Genomic DNA, 20,391 nt, shown 5'->3' on the forward strand with positions numbered 1-20,391 from the left:
AAGAAATTTCCTCACATCATTTGCCCAGAAAAAAAATACTATTTCTGTGGTGCTCTAATGATGGAGAACGGGAGGAACTATTGAATCTAAATTAAAAGTTAAATCATCTGCGGGTTAGCATCATTTTCCATATATCAGGGACTTATACAATAAATTATAAATAGAAATAAGAGAAATAAACTTAAGAAATAAATAATAATGACACCCTGTTTCATGCATTAGTTCCTTTGCATTGCTGTTGTATCTCTGCCTCACTGGCATACACATCTGCATTTGACAATGTGCCAAATCATCCCATTAGCCTTATTGCTGCCATCTGACACCTGATGATGCAGGCATCAAGGAGAAGGGCAGAGTTTGGTCATATTGGTCTTTCAACATCAGATTACCCAAAGATTGGCTGACAGCAAAGAGTCAAACCTCATTGGATTGCTTCACTGCACTTTTCCTCCCCAGGAGTTATTGTTTGTCTCTCGCCTGCCAAAATTTCAATCTTTTTTCTAATTCACATTCAGCTCAGCTGCCCTAAAATTTCAGTTTCACAGGTGTGTAATAATTTTTTGAAAAATGCATCACTCAGCTACTTATACCTGTGAGTTGAGGACATGTATTTGTTTTAGCTAGCCTTTTTTCGCCTGTTCTTGAACAGAATCAACTTTTTAGGATAGCTGTGGAGTGCACATTGAGGCTGTGGTTTTACAAGTTTATTGTTTTACACTTTTTTTAATGCAGAGTTTTGATGCATGTTTTTATTCATGTGTGGTCACATTTTCACTTCACACAGCAGTGCATTCATTCACACTCTCATCCCAACACAAAATAATGAACATACAAGTGAAAATTCAGACAAGTTTATTTACAAGCACAGTAGCAGTATAAAGAATGATCCAGAGTCATTTAAGAAGCACTGTGTTATATATTACCTCCATTCTTTACACAGACCAGATCCCCTCTATTTCCACTCTTGCTCATTAACTGTGACTGTAGAGCAATTTAGCTCGAAACTTTTTGGTGCTCCATAAACACACAAAGAGTCTGTATAAAGACATGAAGGAAACAGCATTTTTTTTTTTAATCTTATTTGTAATGCATTTAAAGAAATAATGGACAAGTGCACAGCTGAGCATGAACAGAGGAGTGACTGAAAAGTAAAGTTACAGTCTCACAAGTGAAATAATTTGTTGCATACAACAAAACAAATAGAAAAACCTTTTATGACTTTCCAGTGTACCACAGTAGCATAATACATTTTTGGGGGTCATAAGTGAAAATGATACCACATCATCTCAGCCACTTTAACATATCCATCAATCTTTCTCCAAGCAAGAGTCTTGTGTACATCTCCAAAAGCACTGTGAGCTTCAGTTGAGGCTTAAGTGTAAACATAGGCTATATCAGTGATCGCTGAAGCAGGCACACACAAAGCCAAGTATAGAGTAAAGTCATGCAGAGCACTACGTGGTTATGAGTGGAGTTTACAGGGAGGGACTCCAGTAGAATACAAGCCATGAACTGCACATGAATTGCTTTACCTTAGTGTGCTAGGGTTGTGCTTGGATGAAAAGAGGCAAACTAAAAACGTTGTCTGCACATCATACAGAGGGATTCCATACCTCATAAGGCAATAAGGCTTAAGACATGAAAGACAGCGATAGGCTGGGTTGCTTTAAAAACTGGAAAGCCAAAAGTTCTGTGGAGTTGGTGTATTGCAAAATATTTTTCTAGCTTTCACCCTAATCTATGACACCCCACTCCTCCCCCAAAAAACGAAAAGAAAATCTTGCCTCTTTTCCACCAGAAATGATGAGAAATATTTGGAAATGGGAGAAAGAAGGCCGCGGAAAACAGGCCGTTTCAAGAGTGTTTTTAAAATATTCACCGAGGGAATATGGTGAATAGGAAATAGATTACAAAAGTAGACAACTGAATTTTACAGTTTGATTTTCTTTTCATATTTTTTAAAATATTAGCTGAATATTAAGATTCAGACTTTGTTTTTTTTGTTGTTTTTTTACACAAACATTAAAAGCTGCCACACCCACAGAGTGTCTGAGAAAAAGAGAGAAGAAGACGGGCTTAAATATCTGTGTGACCAAGTAGAAAAACAACACCTCTGTACAGCCGAGCCACTAGAAAACTCCACAGAAACAACATCACTATGAAGACCACTTTGTTCACATTAAAAACAAGCATCCAATGGTCTGACAGTCGGAGATAAGATGCTGGCAGAAGAGAAATCTTCAACATGTAGATGAGAGTGTCCCAAGGCCAACTCTGTTTGAACTGGGGTCAAAATAGTTGCCTGAACTGAGATTGCCGTGATGAAAACTGGCCTAAAGACAAATTAAAAGGTCAAATCTTGAGCAGTTGCATTAAAGCAAATTACTAATTAGAGTGAGGGATCATGCGCATGGCCCTGTGTGTACGTTGATGATCCCACGTGTATGCATGTGAATGAAGTTGAAAATTTCATGAGGCATTGCGTGAAAGCCCGGCCGTGGTTTGACGTTGTCATAGTAGTGGTGTGTGATGAAGATGCCAGAGGGGTTCATAGGAAACGCCCAGAAACCGTAGAGGTGGACCTCCTCGCACATCTCTAATGCGGCGGTGACTAGCATCAGGCCGCTGCTGAGCCGTTTGGCGCGGACGCCCTGCACCGCCCAGAAGCGCTGCACGTTAAGCAGATACTGCGGGTGGAAGAAGAACACACCTCTCTGGGAGTCAAAATCATCCAGCATATACTTAACTCTGAATGACACGTCGGTGTTGCGGGTGTTGTAGAACGCGGGTAGCACCACTGAGGAGTTTTCGTAATTCTGAAGGACGTCATAAAACGGCCTCCGCCATTTCTCCAGCTTCTGAAATCTGCAGAGAAAGTGATTCATGTGATAAAAGGAAAAGATCATTGGCAGAAGCTGAGCTAAAGAGGTGTTCTTTCTCAGACCCATATTTACAGTACCTCTCAGTTATAATGCTCGGGTTTATTGTCACCAGATCTGTTTTAGTCCCAACATCTGCTGAATATTTGTCATTAATGGGCGGTATGTTGCATCTGCAAAAAAAGGAAAATAACGTTTCACTAGAGTTTAATAATCATTTAGATTTGACTTGATATGTTTAAAAAGAGGCATGCTGAGGAGACAACCTGAAGAGCTGCACAAGTAATCATATAATAGTTTTAATAAGAAGTTGTTGGGGTATTTTTCTTTTTACAATAAATTACATAAATTGGTTAACCAACCAAAAATCCAGAAGAAAACACATTACACAAAAGGCATAAACTGATTTGCAGGTCACATTACACAAAAGGCATAAACTGATTTGCAGGTCATTTGGGGCGACCGTGGCTCAGGGGGGTTGGGAACCGTATCTGTAACCGGAAGGTCGCCGGTTCGATCCCCTGGCTCTCTGTCCTGGTCGTTGTGTCCTTGGGCAAGACACTTTACCCTACTTGCCTACTGGTGTTGGCCAGAGGGGCCGATGGCGCGAAATGGCAGCCTCGCTTCTGTCAGTCTGCCCCAGGGCAGCTGTGGCTACAACCGTAGCTTGCCTCCACCAGTGTATGAATGCGAGAGTGAATGAATAGTGGCATTGTAAAGCGCTTTGGGTGCCTTGAAAAGCGCTATATAAATCCAATCCATTATTAAGTGAAATCGGTATTGATCTCCTACCAGCCAGAATTGTGACTCCCACTATTCGTACTATCCTGATCTCAGTTTGTTATGTGCATAAAGCACACCTGTACACACAATCAGTTTCTATTATTCAAACCTGTCTGCCACCATGGGCAAGAACAACGACTCGCCAGAGGACGTCAGAGACAAGATCGCACCATGTACAAGTCAGGAATGGGCTACGAGACCATCAGCAAGAAGCTTAGTGAGAAGGTGACAACTGCTGGTGCAATTATTAAGAAAAGAAAAAAATATAAAATCATAAAGTGATGAGAACCTACTTCCCTCAGTCAGAAGACTGAAAATGGGTCATGGGTCTTTCCGCGTGACAATGACCCAAAACAAACCACTAGGGAAAAGGAGTGGGGAAAGAAGAAGCACATTAAGGCCATGGAGTGGCCCAGCCAGTCTCCAGAACTCAGTCCTAGAAAATATATGGAGGGAGCTGAAGCTGCGAGTTGCCAAACAGCAGTCAAGAAATCTAAATGATTTAGAGAGTTTCTATAAAGACGAGTGGACTAAAATCCCTCCTGAGATGTGTGAAAACTGACCAGCTACAAGAAACGTATCGAGATACTTATCTCACTCAATGACATGAAGCTCAACTTATAACTTTTATGTAATGTTTTTTTTCTTTATCTGTATCAAAATGAAACGACCATAAAAATTAGAAAGTGTTCATTCGTTTGTAAGTGAGCAAACTCATATATTCAGCAGGGGATCAATAATTATTTCCACCACTGTAACTGGAATAAACAGGAATTTTAACATTTGAATTTCTCTTGGTGAAGCGAGGTCTATGGGACTACACTGATCAGCAGCAACATTAAACCACTTCATATTCATTTTGCTAAAACAACTCTGATCCTTCAGGACATTAACAGTACCTCCAGGGATGTCCTTTGGTATCTGGATCTGCAACATTGGCAGCTTGTCATGCTGAATCCCCAGACACTCAATCAAATTGGGATTTAAGGTGTTTGAAGGCTCAATACCTTGGGCTTTTGGGAAGCCACTCTTCAACAATACTTGGTTGGAAGTTAAATGTCAAAGTTACAAAGTTCCATTTTTGTGAATGGTAGAACCAAGGATTTACTAGCAGAAACTTGGATTCTACAACGATCCAAGTAATACGCTTCAGTGGTTTTGATGTTGTGGCTGTTCAGTGTGTAGATTTCAGAATTTAGTGCTAGTTTATTATTTGATGCTTTGAGTTTAAAGGTTGGGGTAAAATTTCAAAGAATTTTGCATGAAAGAGGAAGTACTTTTATGACTTCTTGTCATGTAATTTTTCCCAAGTTAAAGTTTTAATATTCGTTCATTATTATTTTTTATTATTCATTCTCAATTAACCACCAATTGTTCAATGACAATTTGTATGTATTCCTCGAAATTAATATAAAGATCAAGAATATTAAATCAGAACAGAATTCCAGGTAACACTGTACAACTCTCACATATCAAATACTAAAAGACTGCATCGTGAATACCTAAAAACAAAATCTGCTGAGTCAATTTCCTTTCCACATTTGCTGTTCTTGATGATACCACCATTTCCAATGACAGCACATTTCTTGAACTGCGACTTGGAATACGGCATATCCTGAAAGACATGAGGTGGTAATGTCAAATGAACACAACACAAGAACTTTTGAAATAAAACACATCAGATCAGCAGGTTTGGAAATGCCCACAGATACAGTAGAAAATAGCAAACACTCATAAAGAGGTGGTGAACTCACATCTGGTAACATCTTGAAGATCTCAGTAGTAATGGGAAGGATCCCACTGGTGTCCACCTCGTACCTCAGCTTGGTCCCTGCAGGAGTGTTCCTCTTGGTTGTGAACAGAAAGTTAGGAGCATTACAGCAGCGCGACAGAGACATCCTTCAGGACGACACCAAAGAAAAGTAAAACTTAGCTTTAGAAGATGCACGGTAAGATCAAAACCAAAATTATTTCAACCTTTACATCCTAATTGTTTTGGGTTGTTTATCAAAAGATGGTCATTACAAATTAACAATGTCTTTTTAAATAAAATGTTATTTCAGCTCTTGATATCGTCTTAAAACATACCTTTGATTAATGAGTTTGCACATTTTTTAAAGAGCCCAGAACCCAAAGATGATAGTTTTATAGATCACTGGTCACATTGTTAGATACACTTGCTTGTTAATGCAAATGTCATCCAGCAATTCAATGCCTTTTGGCATGTAGAGCTGGTCAAGACAACCTAATAGATGGTGAATTACTTTGAATGGTTGTTGCCATACAGGCTGGTATTTTTGAGTATTTCAGGAGCTAAGGATTTCCCACACAACTATCTCAAGGATAAAATACCTAGTGAGTGGCAGTTCTCTGGGCAAAAATGTCTTGGTGTTGCCAGAGGTCAAAGAAAAATGACCAAGCTGTTTTGAGGTGACAGGAAGACATCAGAAACCCAAATAACCATTGATTATATACAAAGTATACAGAAAAGCATCTCTGAATACACAACATATCAAAGCTTGAAGCAGATGGGCTACAGAAACTGATGCTAAAGTTCACATGGGCTCTCCAAGGACGTGATGGAGATTGAGATCATGGATGTGCAGCTAAAAAATCTCTAGCAACTGTGTGATGCTATCATGTCAATTGAGACCAACATTTCTGAATGTTTCCAGCACCTTGTTGAAGCTGTGACACCAAGAGTTAAATTCTGTAGACAAAAAGGAGTCCAGCCCAGTATTAGCAGGGTGTAACCAAAAACGCTCCCATTGAGTGTATATAGTAAGATCCTGAACATGTTTGCTTTTTTCTTTTCTATGTAAGAATATATAGTATTTTATCCAGGATACTAATCCTTCATCTTATTCTACTTGGTTATTTATGATTCCCCAACAGTCAGTTCATCGAAATATTGTTCTATAAAATTTGGGGTTGGTATTCTCCATATTCTGTACTATTTGTACATATTTGGCTTGTAAAGTTTACTGTATTTTAACTACATTTTATCAGCAGAAGTAATCATTAATTTTCTGTAGAGGACTTCCAAACCAATAAATGTCAAGGTGATAATAGATAATAATGTTTCTTTTAAACTATTCAAAAGGTAACCAGTGCACTTCACAAAAAACACAGTCTTTAGAAAAAAGACCTTTTCGATAAATGCAGACATTTACATACATAATTCCTCTGCTCAGAATGAGTAACACTTACTTAAAGTTGCTGGCCTCCTCCTTGTTCTGCTCCCACCTACACACCTGCAGGTTTCGCCATCTTTCAAAGAGATCTGACGTTTTCACCCTGGTAGAGAGACGGACAGGATTGAGAGACTTGTGGGATGAGGAAAGACGACTTTATTCCGACTGACATGGTTTTTCCAATTAACCATTATTTCTGAAGAGGCAACAAATTGAAGAAACACCTTAAACGTTTCAAAAAGATAAACCAGAGGCCAAAAAATTTACTGCAACTTTACTGATCACCCTGGATCTCGACTCATTAACAGAAAGCACATCTGTAAATAGATGTCCTTGAACTGACATGCCCTTGGAGATGATTGGGGCGGCGTGATTTGCTCTGGGAGTCAGGCTTGTGCGTTCATTTTGCTGCCTGCCAGAGTGACAACAGCTGTTCCCTGCCGCAGCCAGAGTCGTTCTAGGGCTTTCATTGAGCACTCAGTATGATTTTGATAATTAAGCTGCCAGCCTGAGGGCCACATGCAAAAGGTCACTGGACATTGTTCATATTCACACAAGAGGAAAGATGCTGCTCAGATTGCCTTTGGAGCAAGTGGCTCATTGAATGAATCTGGCCAGTGATCTACTGTATGTTGTAAGCATGTTACAGTGGGGCAAAAAAGTATTTAGTCAGCCACCGATTGTGCAAGTTCCCCCACTTAAAATGATGACAGAGGTCAGTAATTTGCACCAGAGGTACACTTCAACTGTGAGAGACAGAATGTGAAAAAAAAATCCATGAATCCACATGGTAGGATTTGTAAAGAATTTATTTGTAAATCAGGGTGGAAAATAAGTATTTGGTCACCTCAAACAAGGAAAATCTCTGGCTCCCACAGACCTGTAACGTCTTCTGTAAGAAGCTTTTCTGTCCCCCACTCGTTACCTGTATGAATGGCACCTGTTTGAACTCATCATCTGTATAAAAGACACCTGTCCACAGCCTCAAACAGTCAGACTCCAAACTCCGCTCGGCCAAGACCAAAGAGCTTTCGAAGGACACCAGGAAAAGTATTGTAGACCTGCACCAGACTGGGAAGAGTGAATCTACAATAGGCAAGCAGCTTGGTGTGAAAAAATCAACTGTGGGAGCAATCATCAGAAAATGGAAGACATACAAGACCACTGATAATCTCCCTCGATCTGGGGCTCCACGCAAGATCTCATCCCGTGGGGTCAAAATGATCATGAGAACGGTGAGCAAAGATCCCAGAACCACACGGGGGGACCTGGTGAATGACCTGCAGAGAGCTGGGACCAAAGTAACAAAGGTCACCATCAGTAACACACTACAACGGCAGGGAATCAAATCCCGCAGTGCCAGACGTGTTCCGCTGCTGAAGCCAGTGCATGTCCAGGCCCGTCTGAAGTTTGCCAGAGAGCACATGGATGATACAGCAGAGGATTGGGAGAATGTCATGTGGTCAGATGACACCAAAGTAGAACTTTTTGGTATAAACTCAACTCGTCGTGTTTGGAGGAAGAAGAATACTGAGTTGCATCCCAAGAACACCATACCTACTGTGAAGCATGGGGGTGGAAACATCATGCTATGGGGCTGTTTTTCTGCCAAGGGGACAGGACGACTGATCCGTGTTAAGGACAGAATGAATGGGGCCATGTATCGTGAGATTTTGAGCCAAAACCTCCTTCCATCAGTGAGAACTTTGAAGATGAAACGAGGCTGAGTCTTCCAACATGACAATGATCCAAAACACACCGCCCGGGCAACAAAGGAGTGGCTCCGTAAGAAGGATTTGAAAGTCCTGGAGTGGCCTAGCCAGTCTCCAGACCTCAACCCCATAGAAAATCTGTGGCGGGAGTTGAAAGTCTGTGTTGCTCGGCGACAGCCCCAAAACATCACTGCTCTCGAGAAGATCTGCATGGAGGAATGGGCCAAAATACCAGCTACTGTGTGTGCAAACCTGGTAAAGACCTATAGTAAACGTTTGACCTCTGTTATTGCCAACAAAGGTTATGTTACAAAGTATTGAGTTGTATTTTTGTTATTGACCAAATACTTATTTTCCACCCTGATTTACGAATAAATTCTTTACAAATCCTATCATGTGGATTCATGGATTTTTTTTTCACATTCTGTCTCTCACAGTTGAAGTGTACCTCTGGTGCAAATTACTGACCTCTGTCATCATTTTAGGTGGGGGAACTTGCACAATCGGTGGCTGACTAAATACTTTTTTGCCCCACTGTATTTATAGTGTCCTGTAGTGATAAGAAAATAAGAAGCGCAACAACTTGGCTCAATAGTGTTGGCAACAAAATGGATGTTATTGAGTAATGAAACTGCTCAAATGGTCAAGAATTGCCTGAAGTAACAACATAAAATAATCTGCGCTAGCAAATGTGTCAACTGTATTGACACTGTGTGTACTTACTGAAACATGTACTTATTTTTGTTTGTCTTTTTGGTCACACTATGGCATGACTCCAGACCTGAAAGTGTTGTTTACTTAGCTGGTTGACCTTTAATAACTCAATAACTATTACTGTGAACTTTTATGATACTGGATGGTTGACAAAATTCATTGGGTTGCCTTGAAATCTTTCATCACGCCAGTGTCAAAAACTGCTGCCCAACAGCAAGAAAACAAATAATATTGGTCTTCTATTGGTGGGCCTCTTCACCATGTTTCACGGTGCTAGTGCTAGTTTAGCCAAAATAAGCAAGTATTGCTTTCTACACTACGCACTAAAACACCCTGTATGTAGGGAGACTTTGCAAATTAAGCCTCCTAATGTTAGCTGATAACACACCACCTTCTCATCTTAAAATAGCCACTTCTAGCGTTAAAAAACCAACATGTCAGAAGTCAAAATGCTAACACAGGGGCTTCCAAAACAGAGCTTCAAAGACAGCTAGTTAACGTAACAGAGCTCTCATCCATCTTTAATGGAATCATGTTCAAGTATCTTCAAATACTATCCTTTTCAGATTTATGTGGTGCCTTGTGCAGTATTAAGTTGTAGCATTGAGAATGTTAGCATGCTAAAATATATTTAGCCCATTTTTGCCAACAAAGCCTCAGCTTACAAAGAAATAATCAGAATGTTGTTGACACATTTGGCTTGCATTCATCACACTTCACATGATATTGTAATGTGTGACATACAGATGAAAAGTTCTGCAGTCATTAGTTGGCTATAATGACTGTAAACTAATGAGAATTAAAATCTGCTGAGATGTGTCAAGGTTGTCAAGGAGGACAACTTCACTAAAACCTGACCAATACTTTAGAAGGACGAGCAATTCTTGAAAATGCCTGTAAAACTACCAATACTACCTTCACCATGAGCACAACTTAGCTTATTCTCTAAGCTAAGTTGTACACAAGTACAGGATGTCATTTTAGAGTTGTTGTTTTTTTTTTAACAAGATTGGCCCTTTGTTAAAATATCATCAATATCTTGCCAATACTCTTAGTGGAGCAGTCAGGGATGATAGACATCTCATCATCAAGTTTGAAAAATATTTACACCTAAAATGCTGACTTTAAGTAATCTGATTACCTGTAAATTTTACATGTGATTTGGCTAAACTGGTACAGTGTAATTTAATTATTAATTACTTGAATAAATAAACTTTTCATTTTGTGTATTTATGTTGCATTTAGTTAAAATTATTGCTTCTTTTAGTTCAGTTAAGCTACAAAAGAGTTTAGAACTCCTGCTTTGACTTGGATTCATATTGTTGTCATCCAGAACCAGACATTGTTTTGAAAATGCTAGTTACTCTTACGCTGGTGGTGATGCTTAATTTTTAACTTCTTCATGCGTTTTTTTTTTTCTTCTACTACTCAATTTATCTTCACTGACACTGTACCAGTGAACCCTACTCCTGACACATGAATACTTTCATACATGATAAACACGCAGGATTACCTTGGAGATTTTTTTACCTTGTTAGATGAAACATAATCGGACACTCACATTGTCAGCACTTTGACGTCTATAATCTCCTGTCTGAGCTCCCTGCATGCAGTAGAGTTGTAATCAAAGGAGCCATCATAGTTTTCCAGATACCTGGAGGGATAAAAAGAGTCATCCTCTGCTTACATCTATTCAACATAAAAGAATTTAACAATAAACAGAAGAGATAAAATACACTATGCTTAAATAATATATATATATGTAAAACAGTGTGTTTAAAGGTCACAATAAGAAAAAATATTTCATTTTTAATATAAAATGTCTATGGTTTGACTTTATGAAATACTAGAATATCAGTAGAGCATTGTGGAATGACAAATGACAGAAATGATGTCACTGATTTTAGGCGTCACAAACAAGATAGTAACATGTCTACTGGACACTTGCACCAGATTCTGTTACATCTTAGTCTAAACCAATGTCATACACTAAGTGAAGAAACGTAGCACCTCTCATATTTTTATATAGTTCACTGGCTATGATGAGAACTTGCATGGTGTAACATTGGTACTCTGGGGCTAAAATGTGTGCATACACTGTATGTTCACATGTTGAATTAGGAGAGAAACAGACAAGGAAATAGGGCTGATTCCAGTGCTTGGCTTGCTAAAATGGTGGATTAGACGGTTTAGCGGTGTAGCATCTGGTGGTTATGAGCGTGGCCGGGTCGGTGCTTTTGTGTGAGGAGTAAGTAAGTATATCAGCTGTGTGACAGTTTGACTGATTTATTACAATTTTGTCACACTGTAAACATGAACACATACAACAGTAGTCATGCAAACAAGTAACCATAACAAAGAGGTAATAACAAACAAAGAGTTTGGGAGGAATTTTATCTTTTTTAATAAGGACTAAAGAATTGGAAGAGCTTCTTTTAGACACATGTGAAACAATCGTTACACTGGAATGGCAACATTAACCAAAAAGTATACAAAAATAATGTCTTTAATGTGTGGTGTGCTTTTGGTTGATTTCACAAAATGGTCGTGTGAAGAACGCTGGAAAAAGAGCCATGCTGGCTGGGAAATTTAAAGTCGGCTGTTGTATTTCTGTGTACTGATGCCTCATTTCTTCCAGCCTTTTGTTTAAACGTGATCAGAAAGCGGTCAGGATAAAATGTGTGTGTGGTGGGGGGCGTGGTTAGTATGGAGGAATAGGAGCCTGCTAGTATTATGTTTTGTTGGGTAGTCGATTTTTAAATATCACTAATTACTATAATGCTTTGTTGAAATAGCTTGGATGTACATCTGTGAAGCAAAGAGACTCCGTTATGGAGATGTTTGGTTTCATCCTAGGGTTAGAAGCACAGACAGTATCAAAGATGCACGTAGCCACCATCACAGAAGTTATTAAGTTGAACGTTTTCATGTGGTCACCCTGGTGCTTTAAAAACCAGGTGTGGTGAGCAGGCTCTGACTGTTCAAAGAGTAAGGGACTTCACCCCCTGCTGACCATTCAAAAGAATGCAAGCCATGGTGGCTTCACCTTCAGACCCAGAAGCTACATCCATCTTTCACACTGCACATGTTTAGAAGCCAGGGATGAAAATTGAACTGAACATGTTACATGATTTAGGTTCTGAGGGGAAAAAAAATAAGGAAACACATGTATTTTCCCTCATGCTTATCCTATTACCACAGCACCATTTGCTATATTTCTGCTGCGATGCCTGCTAACATTAACCCTAGCTAACTGTAAATACATGTGCGACTGAAATCTGTCATGGGTTTTCCACGTGCGCTTCTTTGACACTACATGTAACATGCATGGACTCAATAAAAATTCAGCATTATATAAAGTTATTCTGACATTAGCACTGTAGGCCACAGTCTTGCTTTAGTGGTTATTTAGATGGGTTTTTTTTTCACATTTGCGGGGTTTTTTTGTTCTTACACCATCAATATGATGCATTTGCATTTGTCTTACCCTCATGAGATTGCTATCTTTATCCTGATCCAAAATCTTCCTGTTAAGGTTCGGCAGTTTATTTTTATTTTTATTCCTATTTATTCTATTTATCCCCTTCGTATATTTTATTTATATATGTCTCTGTATTTATATGTGTGTGTGTGTGTGTGTGTGTGTGTGTGTGTGTGTGTGTGTGTGTGTGTGTGTGTGTGTGTGTGTGTGTGTGTGTGTGTGGAAACCGAATTTCCCAGAGGAACCCACCCGAGGGATTAATAAAGTTTTTATCTTATCTTATCTTATCAGTGAGGCACAGAACTGATCCATCTCTTTCTGGCTTCATTCACCTAAATGTTTTTTGTTGGCTTGTTTAACCCAAAGGACATATTGATCTGTTGTATATCTTGTGGTAGAGACTTTACTTTTCTTTACATCTTATTGTTAAACTGAAAGAATTCATATACTGGAGAACTACATCAGAATTTTAGAGGGCTCTTGCAATGCTAACAGTGTTTTTGATAATGCTTGGTTAGGGACATGATGACATGTGAATTGGGGGAACCTGCAATGTGTCTTTGTTAGAATGAATGTTGGTATCTGTCGCACATTAAATGGAGCATTCTGTTTTGAAAGATGAATAAAACTGCTGCATATTACTTGTGGCTGTGAGGTAAATGAGGTGAGTTAACAAAGCAAGAAAAAAAAGATTATAAAAGGATGCAACAAGCAATACAATGGAGAGATGCATTAAAGGAACAAGATGCTGGGATAAGATTGTACAAATAAGGAACGATGAAACTGGTTGTCTACATCCACCTGATGATGCAGTGTATTTCTGAGGTTATACAGAGAGGAGCGGTGGTCTCATAGAATATATTTGACACGCTGAATAGAGGCTGTTCATTCTTGTTTTAGCTAAGATGATAAAACCTTTGCAAGTGTTCTCTGTTCAGGTCTGAAATCAAGACAACAATTTACTCCATGAGGTGAATTTCGTCGCTTATGGCTTCTTAGATTGACTGCGCAATTGCTGGTTGAAAAAACCAATCCAAGATGAGCATTTTAGCACAATTTCGTGGGGTGTGGGAGGCGGGGAGGGAAAAAAATCGGGCACGTTCCTGTCTTCTTGTAACAAAGAGAGTACAGTGGGGAAAAGGGGTTAAATCCAGGTCGCAGAGAGAGACAATGCAGATGTGAGAAGGGGAGATAGGAGGAGCGGAGAAGTGTCCACACTATGCATATGGTATACACACAGAGCTGTGCAGAACAGTATGAGACATAGGTTGACAAGGCATTTTGAAATGGGTGCTGGATGCGACACAGAGATACAAGGAGAAGCCAGTACATCAACAGGAGACCGTGGTTCAACCAGCTTCTGAAAGGGGGTGGGATTTAGGGATTTGGGAGGGGTCGAGGTGGACGGGATCAGACAACATGCAAGAGCAAATCTGAAGTGCAACCACCACTGAAAAAAATATGAGAGTTTATCCCTTTTAAACTAATGAAAAAAAAAGAGAGATATTCTTGGGTTTCTGTGAAAATGCTAAAAATGCCTTCAAACTGGCCTACCTTTGAGGGCGTTTTTTTTTCTTCTTAATATCAGCTAGGCAGGGTGTGACTATTACGGAGATCTGTGAATCTGGCTGAAAATTCTGACGGAAACATCTGTCAACATGCAGACAGGTTAAGTTAGAGTTAAACGTGTGATGTAGCCCTGTGACATCAGCAACCCCCTGCTAGCTTCCTAAACCTGCAGATGTCAATAACAAGTAGAGAAGAAAAGTGCAAATGTGCCTCGGCTTGAGCCCTTTCTACAGCATCTGAGGGGAGTCATGGGGTATCAGCGGCCCAGTCCACGCATGCAGGGCTGGGTCGTCACTAGAGATGGTGGATTTGAAACTTGTGATCTCTCATTCACTCTGCCTTTCAGTCTCTCTCTCGCTCTCTCTCTCACACACACTCTCTTTTGTCAGAGGTGTTGTGCAGTCAGTGGCGCTGGAAAGGTACCTTTTCCTTCCATTTCTGGCAGGCTTCAGAGATCCGTCATCGGAGAAATTAACGGGACCGGTCCAATTTCCTGTCTCGTCCCCTTTGAGTCGGCTAAACTGTTGCGCACTAGTAAGAAAATGAGTCAGTTTATTTGGGATTTATTTTCCCCATTGTGCAAATGTCAAACACATACTCCCAATCGCATATGTTCAGTCACAAAACCCAGAAAAAGTTGTACCTTTACACACTCACACATGCACATACAGAGGAAGAGGGGACCAGCTTTTTGGCTAAAGAAAGACAGTATATGACACCAAGCAGGGTTACAGTGACACCGTGATCTGAATGATACATTTATGCTGGGCTAATGCCACTAATCTGAGTGTGATTCAAACATTCACACTGTGCAATATTTGCTTGTGTGAGCGTTAGACTTGTAAATCAATATATTGAAGTGAGTGATTTAAGAGATGAGCGATAATCAGTGCCAACCGGCCAGCAGATTTGCCAATATAGTATTAAGCTGCCAATCTAGACCATCTTTTCATCCAGATATTACTGAGAAACAAAGGGAAGATTGGTTTAAGCCACCAGATCTAATAGTATTCAGTGAGTGAGAAGAACCTAACCCAGGTGAGGTATCTCAATTTAGAGCTAAAGACTAATACATCGATACTGTACCTAACAAAAAGATGCAATGGCTTGCAGAAGCTTAACCTGACCTTTGGTCTCGCTATGTTAACTTCAGCTGGATGCCATCACAGTACATTTATCAGAGGAGGTCATTTGGTGCATGTGTTTTATAGGATGTTATAACTGTGCCCGGAATAAAAAAAAGCTCATTCTACAGGAGCGAGAGCCGGGATTTCTTTGAGGGAGAAAATGGAGGAATGCAGCTATTTTTAGCTGTCAATCAAATCTGAAAATGGCAGTATTGTTTTGTTGTTCTCAATAAATCCATCCTCCTCCTTTGCTGCACATGCAGCAGATGTTACTTAGACAGGAGGAAAATGTGTTGAAAGCTATTTTCAGCTCAGTGTTTGTGCATTAGAAGGGTTTCTGGCACCAGGATTAAATGGTAAATGTGATCTTTATGAAGGGAAATGTCAGCACGTTAAAGTATATTCCTTAGTTTTGTGGGGAAAAATGTCCAGTCATTTGAAAACTTTTGTGCTTTTCACGTGTTGTTTTTTTACTTAAAATTTGATCTTTGAGATTTTCTCAACATCATCACATTCCATACATCTAAATATCCGGAGGAGTACAACTTCTCCTGTTATGCTGACTATTATGCAAGTACTCATGCGTGACTCATTTCTAGGAGTGCTTTGTGGGTGTCGTGCTAATTTCAGCAGGAGGAGATTGAACCCAAAGAGCATTTCTGGATGCATTATGTGATGGAGCATTTATCATCAGGGGCTCGCATCAATACCAATCGGCAGGCGCGCTTAGCTGCTCTGAGTGCCACTTCAACATCTCCATGGCAGCGGCTGCAGAACCGAACGCTAAAATTCGAGAGGCTTCTGTCCCTCTTCTTGTGCCTCAGACAGGACAAAAGCTAATCAACGCTATTCAAAGTGGCACAGTTTGGTTCATTAGGTTATCTAACCTACACCTTAAACCCATAAACTTCTCTTCCACAGTGTGTTTTTTGTCCTGTCTTCCTCCCATCACCACCAGTCCTCCCTAAACCAGGTTCTCCCTGAGGTTTCTTCCTGTTAAGAGGGAGTTTTTTCTTCCCACTGTCACCAAGGGCTCGCTCAAAGTCGTCTGTTTGATTGTTGAGGTTTTCTCTGTATTGTTGTAGGGTCTCTGTCTTACAGTATAAAGCACCATGGGGCTACTGCTGTTGTGATATAAATAGAATTGAATTAGTCATAGCCAAAACAACAAGCCTACTGCAGGCTTGAGTTTAATCTGACATACTTCCGTGTTGTAGCAAAAATTCAAACTCCAAAAGTGATTACTTGAGTGCTTTGACAGGCTGGTAAGACTAGAAAAGCTCCATACAAATGTAGCTACATTAGATTACTTCTGACTCACAGATCAGCTTAGGATCAGGATCAGCCCTTAGGAGCCCATCTATAAGTCCACATGAGATGCTAATGCAAGCATTTGTAGACAAGCAACAATCACTAAGTTGCCCTGTAGCACTAATGTGCTCTGACTCCATCAGCACATCGATCTGGATGCTTTTTCACTGCTGTGTGTTTCTCTAAGACGACCTCGTCTGTTGTTCAGACCAAAACTGAAAACTGGGCTGTAGCTGAGCCTCTCCTCTGCTTGTGCTCTTACTTTTTCTCTTCATATTCCTTCATATTGTTCAAAGTGCGGTGACTTGATACCATGTGCTAACATCAATGCTCAGTTACAGCTGTGTCAACAGCACAAAAACCAACAAAAAAAACCACACGCACAAAGAGAAAAGGCTCAAAATCAGGGAGATACAGCTCACTTACATAATGCAACCAGAAGATTTAATAAACATCCATGACTCCACAGGGCAGCCAGTAATTTTGTGAAATGATTAATTGAAGCAGTAATAGACTCACTGATAATGACTATCATAATTAGTTGCATTTACACTGCCACTCATCATCTGTGCCTTTCTTAATCCCTTCCTCCCTGCAGCCCGGGGTGCTATTCTCTCTATCCAAGAGTATTTTTAGATCGCCCTCCTCAAGTCAAGCGGAGTTGAAAGTTAATGTCTTCGTTCTCAGAAGTGTGTCAGCGGTGTCCCTCAACGATCTCGGGCTGCCACTTTATAATCCTACACTCTCCACTTCACCCCTTTGGATGGCACCAGGATGGCAGACAGGGAGCGGATTTATGTGTCTCTCTAAGGTGCCTCCTTTCAAACTGAACGGTCAGATTCACAGACAGATTTATCAAGTACATCAATGTGCACGTCGTACTGTTTGACTTTAATGGGTATCCTCATGCATTGAACCGAGAGCCCCTTCAGCCATAACACTGACGTATACACAGAGTGAGTTGATGTAAGAGTGATGATACATCTAAACTGTTACTCCATAAGCCATCATTCAGTTTGCCAGCACCCAAATGTCTCCTCTGCAACCATCCTAGCCAGCCTACATGCCTCATGTAATTACCAATCTGTTTTTATGTTTTGTTTTTTTCTGTGAAGCACTGAAGCAAAGAAGTGCACAGCAAGCATCCTGCCAATGTGTTCTCCGGCCAAGGTTTGGAGGAGGGAAGAGGCTGGGTGTGGCCGAATCCATGTGGATGACTTTGGATTGTTTATGCATGGGTAGGTATCATAAGATGACGCTTCTCTCTCTCTCTGTTTCACACACACACACACACGCATGCATGAAAACACATTCCTTTTATCACACTCCTTGGGTCTCTCACAGTCCCCTTCCTCTTTCCCTCGCTCCCACTGAGGTGTGTGCAGACAGACTGTAGCAAAATGGCTGCCGCTGAGCCAACTGGTTTCTGTTGTGTGGCTTGTTCCCCTTCTCTCCTAGGCCGAGCTCTAGGAGGAGAGCAAAAAAAGGCGCAGGGGCGAAACAAAGTGTGTGTGCTTCGCGTCTGAATTCATGCATCTCACTGAAGAAGTCAGGATGCCATGAATCCATGCCGAGTATTATCAGACCAGCCCGGCAGGGTGGCAAGGGAGGGATTAGTTGTGTGCGTGTGTGTGTTTTTTGGGAGGGAGGGAGGGAGGGGGACTTTCAGATTGCAGCACATATATGTTTGCTTTAGTAAGCATATATGTCCTGTCGGTAAAGTATCTGGAGGTGGTGGTGAGAGGGGGGGTAAAGTTTTATGTTTCTTTTTGAAGCACCTGAAGCTCAAACATCCCAGCTTCTCAACATCTGCTCGTCTCACGGGGATTTTAAGCACAGAGTATAAAAGAAAGTGACCTGAAAGTTGGGAAATAAATCTTGCAGTGGGTTTACAGTGGACTACAAACCAGGGTCCAACTAAAGAACGCCTCTGTCAAGGGGTTAAATACTGATGCAGAGGCATGAAACGTGGCTCTGCAGTGGCAGCATGTGCACTAGGGTGCAGCCTGGTAAAATGAATTATTTAACAGGGACCAAAAAGAAATACACATCATCTTCAACATGCTGCTTTCTGTCATCATCATCACCATCATCATCATCACCATCATCAGCTCCAGTAGCGTTCATATGTGTTATGAAAATCTGATGCCTCTGTCAGATGTAGGCTACGACCAGTCAAGAAGGCTGAAACGGAAATCAAAGAAAGGTCTTTGAAGAAAAAACGAAAAAGAAGGGGAAAACATTACCATGCACAGCTGAAGCACTGTGTATGGTATGAATGTGATGCTTCGTTTTCTGAAAAGATCAAAAAACAAAAATAAAAGGAACAAAAAGGAAAAGAAATCCAATGGAAATTGTTTCTATGCCACTGGGGAGAAAGAAAAACATGGATGGTTAATTGCTATTGTTCTTTGCAGCCACTAAAGCTTGTCCCGACATGTAGACCATCCAGACTACTCTCATTTCTACTGAGCATGTTCTTACCTCATCACTCACATTTTTACCTTTTCCATTAAAAGCCACTGATATGATCAACAACGACTACAAAGGCATGCTTCTTACCGCTCACTGTCATCCTTACACTCTTGGAAACTGACTGCGCTCTAATGTTCTTTCTAATCGTGGCTGAAGAGAAGAAAGGAGTGGGGTAAAAAAATATCAGCACTTACCTCTTGATGTAGTTTTTCCCGTAGAGAATCTGCTGCAAAAGTGTGACGAGCCCAAACGCGCAAATAAATATGAAACAAAGAGATCTGCTGCCGAGCAAGTCTTTACCCGACGATGGGTCGGAGTATCCCATTTTTCGGCGCAGCATCCAGGGCTGACGGTGACACCCGCTTCGGTGTCTCTCTTCGCTGCATTCAGAACCAGGATGGCAGGTGTCTCGTACCCGCTGGAGTGGACATTGTCCATCACATTGTTTTCCCTTTTAGTCTGTTTTACTGCTCTCTGACCACAGCATCACCGGAGGAAGGTGATGTGCACCGGGATCTGCGCTTGAGATCTCAAATCGTTAGTGACCTTGTTTTAAAATACGCGATTCTTATGTTTTGTTTTTGTTTTTAATGTCTGAGTAAAAAAGCACGAACGGCCCCGGAGGATATTCTCGGTGCCTATCGGTTATCGCCCTATACCCGCTTCGAGGAGGCGCAGTCTCTCCGTCGTGTGCAAGCGGTGCAGATTTGTGTAAAATGCGCGCTGGGTGCAGAATAAATCCTGAGATCTCAAGTCAGACAAAGCAAAGGCATCGATTCTTATAAGCGCGATTCTCGCTCTTTTTCTTTAAATCGGGGGGGCTGAGAGAATAACAGCGAAACACATCCCTCGTGCGTCTTGTCAAATCTGAGCAAAGGTGCGTGACTGAAATCTAAAAAGGAAGGAGGATGCGCCTTTTCCCAGCCAGGCGGACGGGGGCGCGCCGTAATTCATTTAGATGCTCCATACTCAGCCAAAACGCAAGGTCACGGTCTGCCGTTCAAGGATGCGTCTGCGCAGACACGACATCTACAGCCGCCCACTTCACATGACCTCGCAAAGCTGATAACAAAACAAAACAAAAACAAGTTTACCATATTCCACCTCTAAACTGCGAGCCTGGGCAAACTTAAAGAAATGACCAGA

At 40.9% G+C, this 20,391-nt stretch overlaps 1 protein-coding gene across 3 annotated transcripts; it reads right to left on the reverse strand.

The window, feature by feature from the left end:
- Positions 1-835: 835 nt before the first annotated feature.
- On the reverse strand, positions 836-20,204 carry st8sia5 (ST8 alpha-N-acetyl-neuraminide alpha-2,8-sialyltransferase 5). 3 transcript variants are annotated; one of them, XM_004549748.5, is made up of 9 exons: positions 19,440-20,204; positions 14,756-14,863; positions 14,318-14,413; positions 10,844-10,936; positions 6,873-6,959; positions 5,417-5,561; positions 5,165-5,277; positions 2,960-3,052; positions 836-2,865 (listed from the first exon to the last, which is right to left on the reverse strand). In XM_004549748.5, exons 1-9 carry the CDS (start codon positions 19,583-19,585, stop codon positions 2,403-2,405), a joined length of 1,344 nt encoding a protein of 447 aa, XP_004549805.1. In that variant the 5' UTR covers positions 19,586-20,204; the 3' UTR covers positions 836-2,402. The 3 variants fall into 3 exon arrangements, with proteins under 3 accessions (XP_004549805.1, XP_004549806.1, XP_076742743.1); XM_004549749.6 differs by lacking the exon at positions 14,318-14,413 and having other exon boundaries at positions 19,440-20,203; XM_076886628.1 differs by lacking the exons at positions 14,318-14,413; positions 14,756-14,863.
- Positions 20,205-20,391: the final 187 nt, after the last annotated feature.

The sequence above is a fragment of the Maylandia zebra genome, linkage group LG7, assembly GCF_041146795.1.
Source record: "Maylandia zebra isolate NMK-2024a linkage group LG7, Mzebra_GT3a, whole genome shotgun sequence".
NCBI classification, from domain to species: Eukaryota; Metazoa; Chordata; class Actinopteri; order Cichliformes; family Cichlidae; genus Maylandia; species Maylandia zebra.

Excerpts from the sequence above, each read along its gene's own strand:
- st8sia5 (XM_004549748.5), bottom strand. The coding sequence starts at position 19,585 with ATGCTGCGCCGAAAAATGGGATACTCCGACCCATCGTCGGGTAAAGAC. Across the intron at positions 14,414-14,755 it reads GCCAGAAATGGAAGGAAAAG|ATGTTTCCGTCAGAATTTTC; the intron begins GTACCTTTCCAG and ends GCATGTTGACAG. Across the intron at positions 5,278-5,416 it reads TCTTCAAGATGTTACCAGAT|GATATGCCGTATTCCAAGTC; the intron begins GTGAGTTCACCA and ends CATGTCTTTCAG.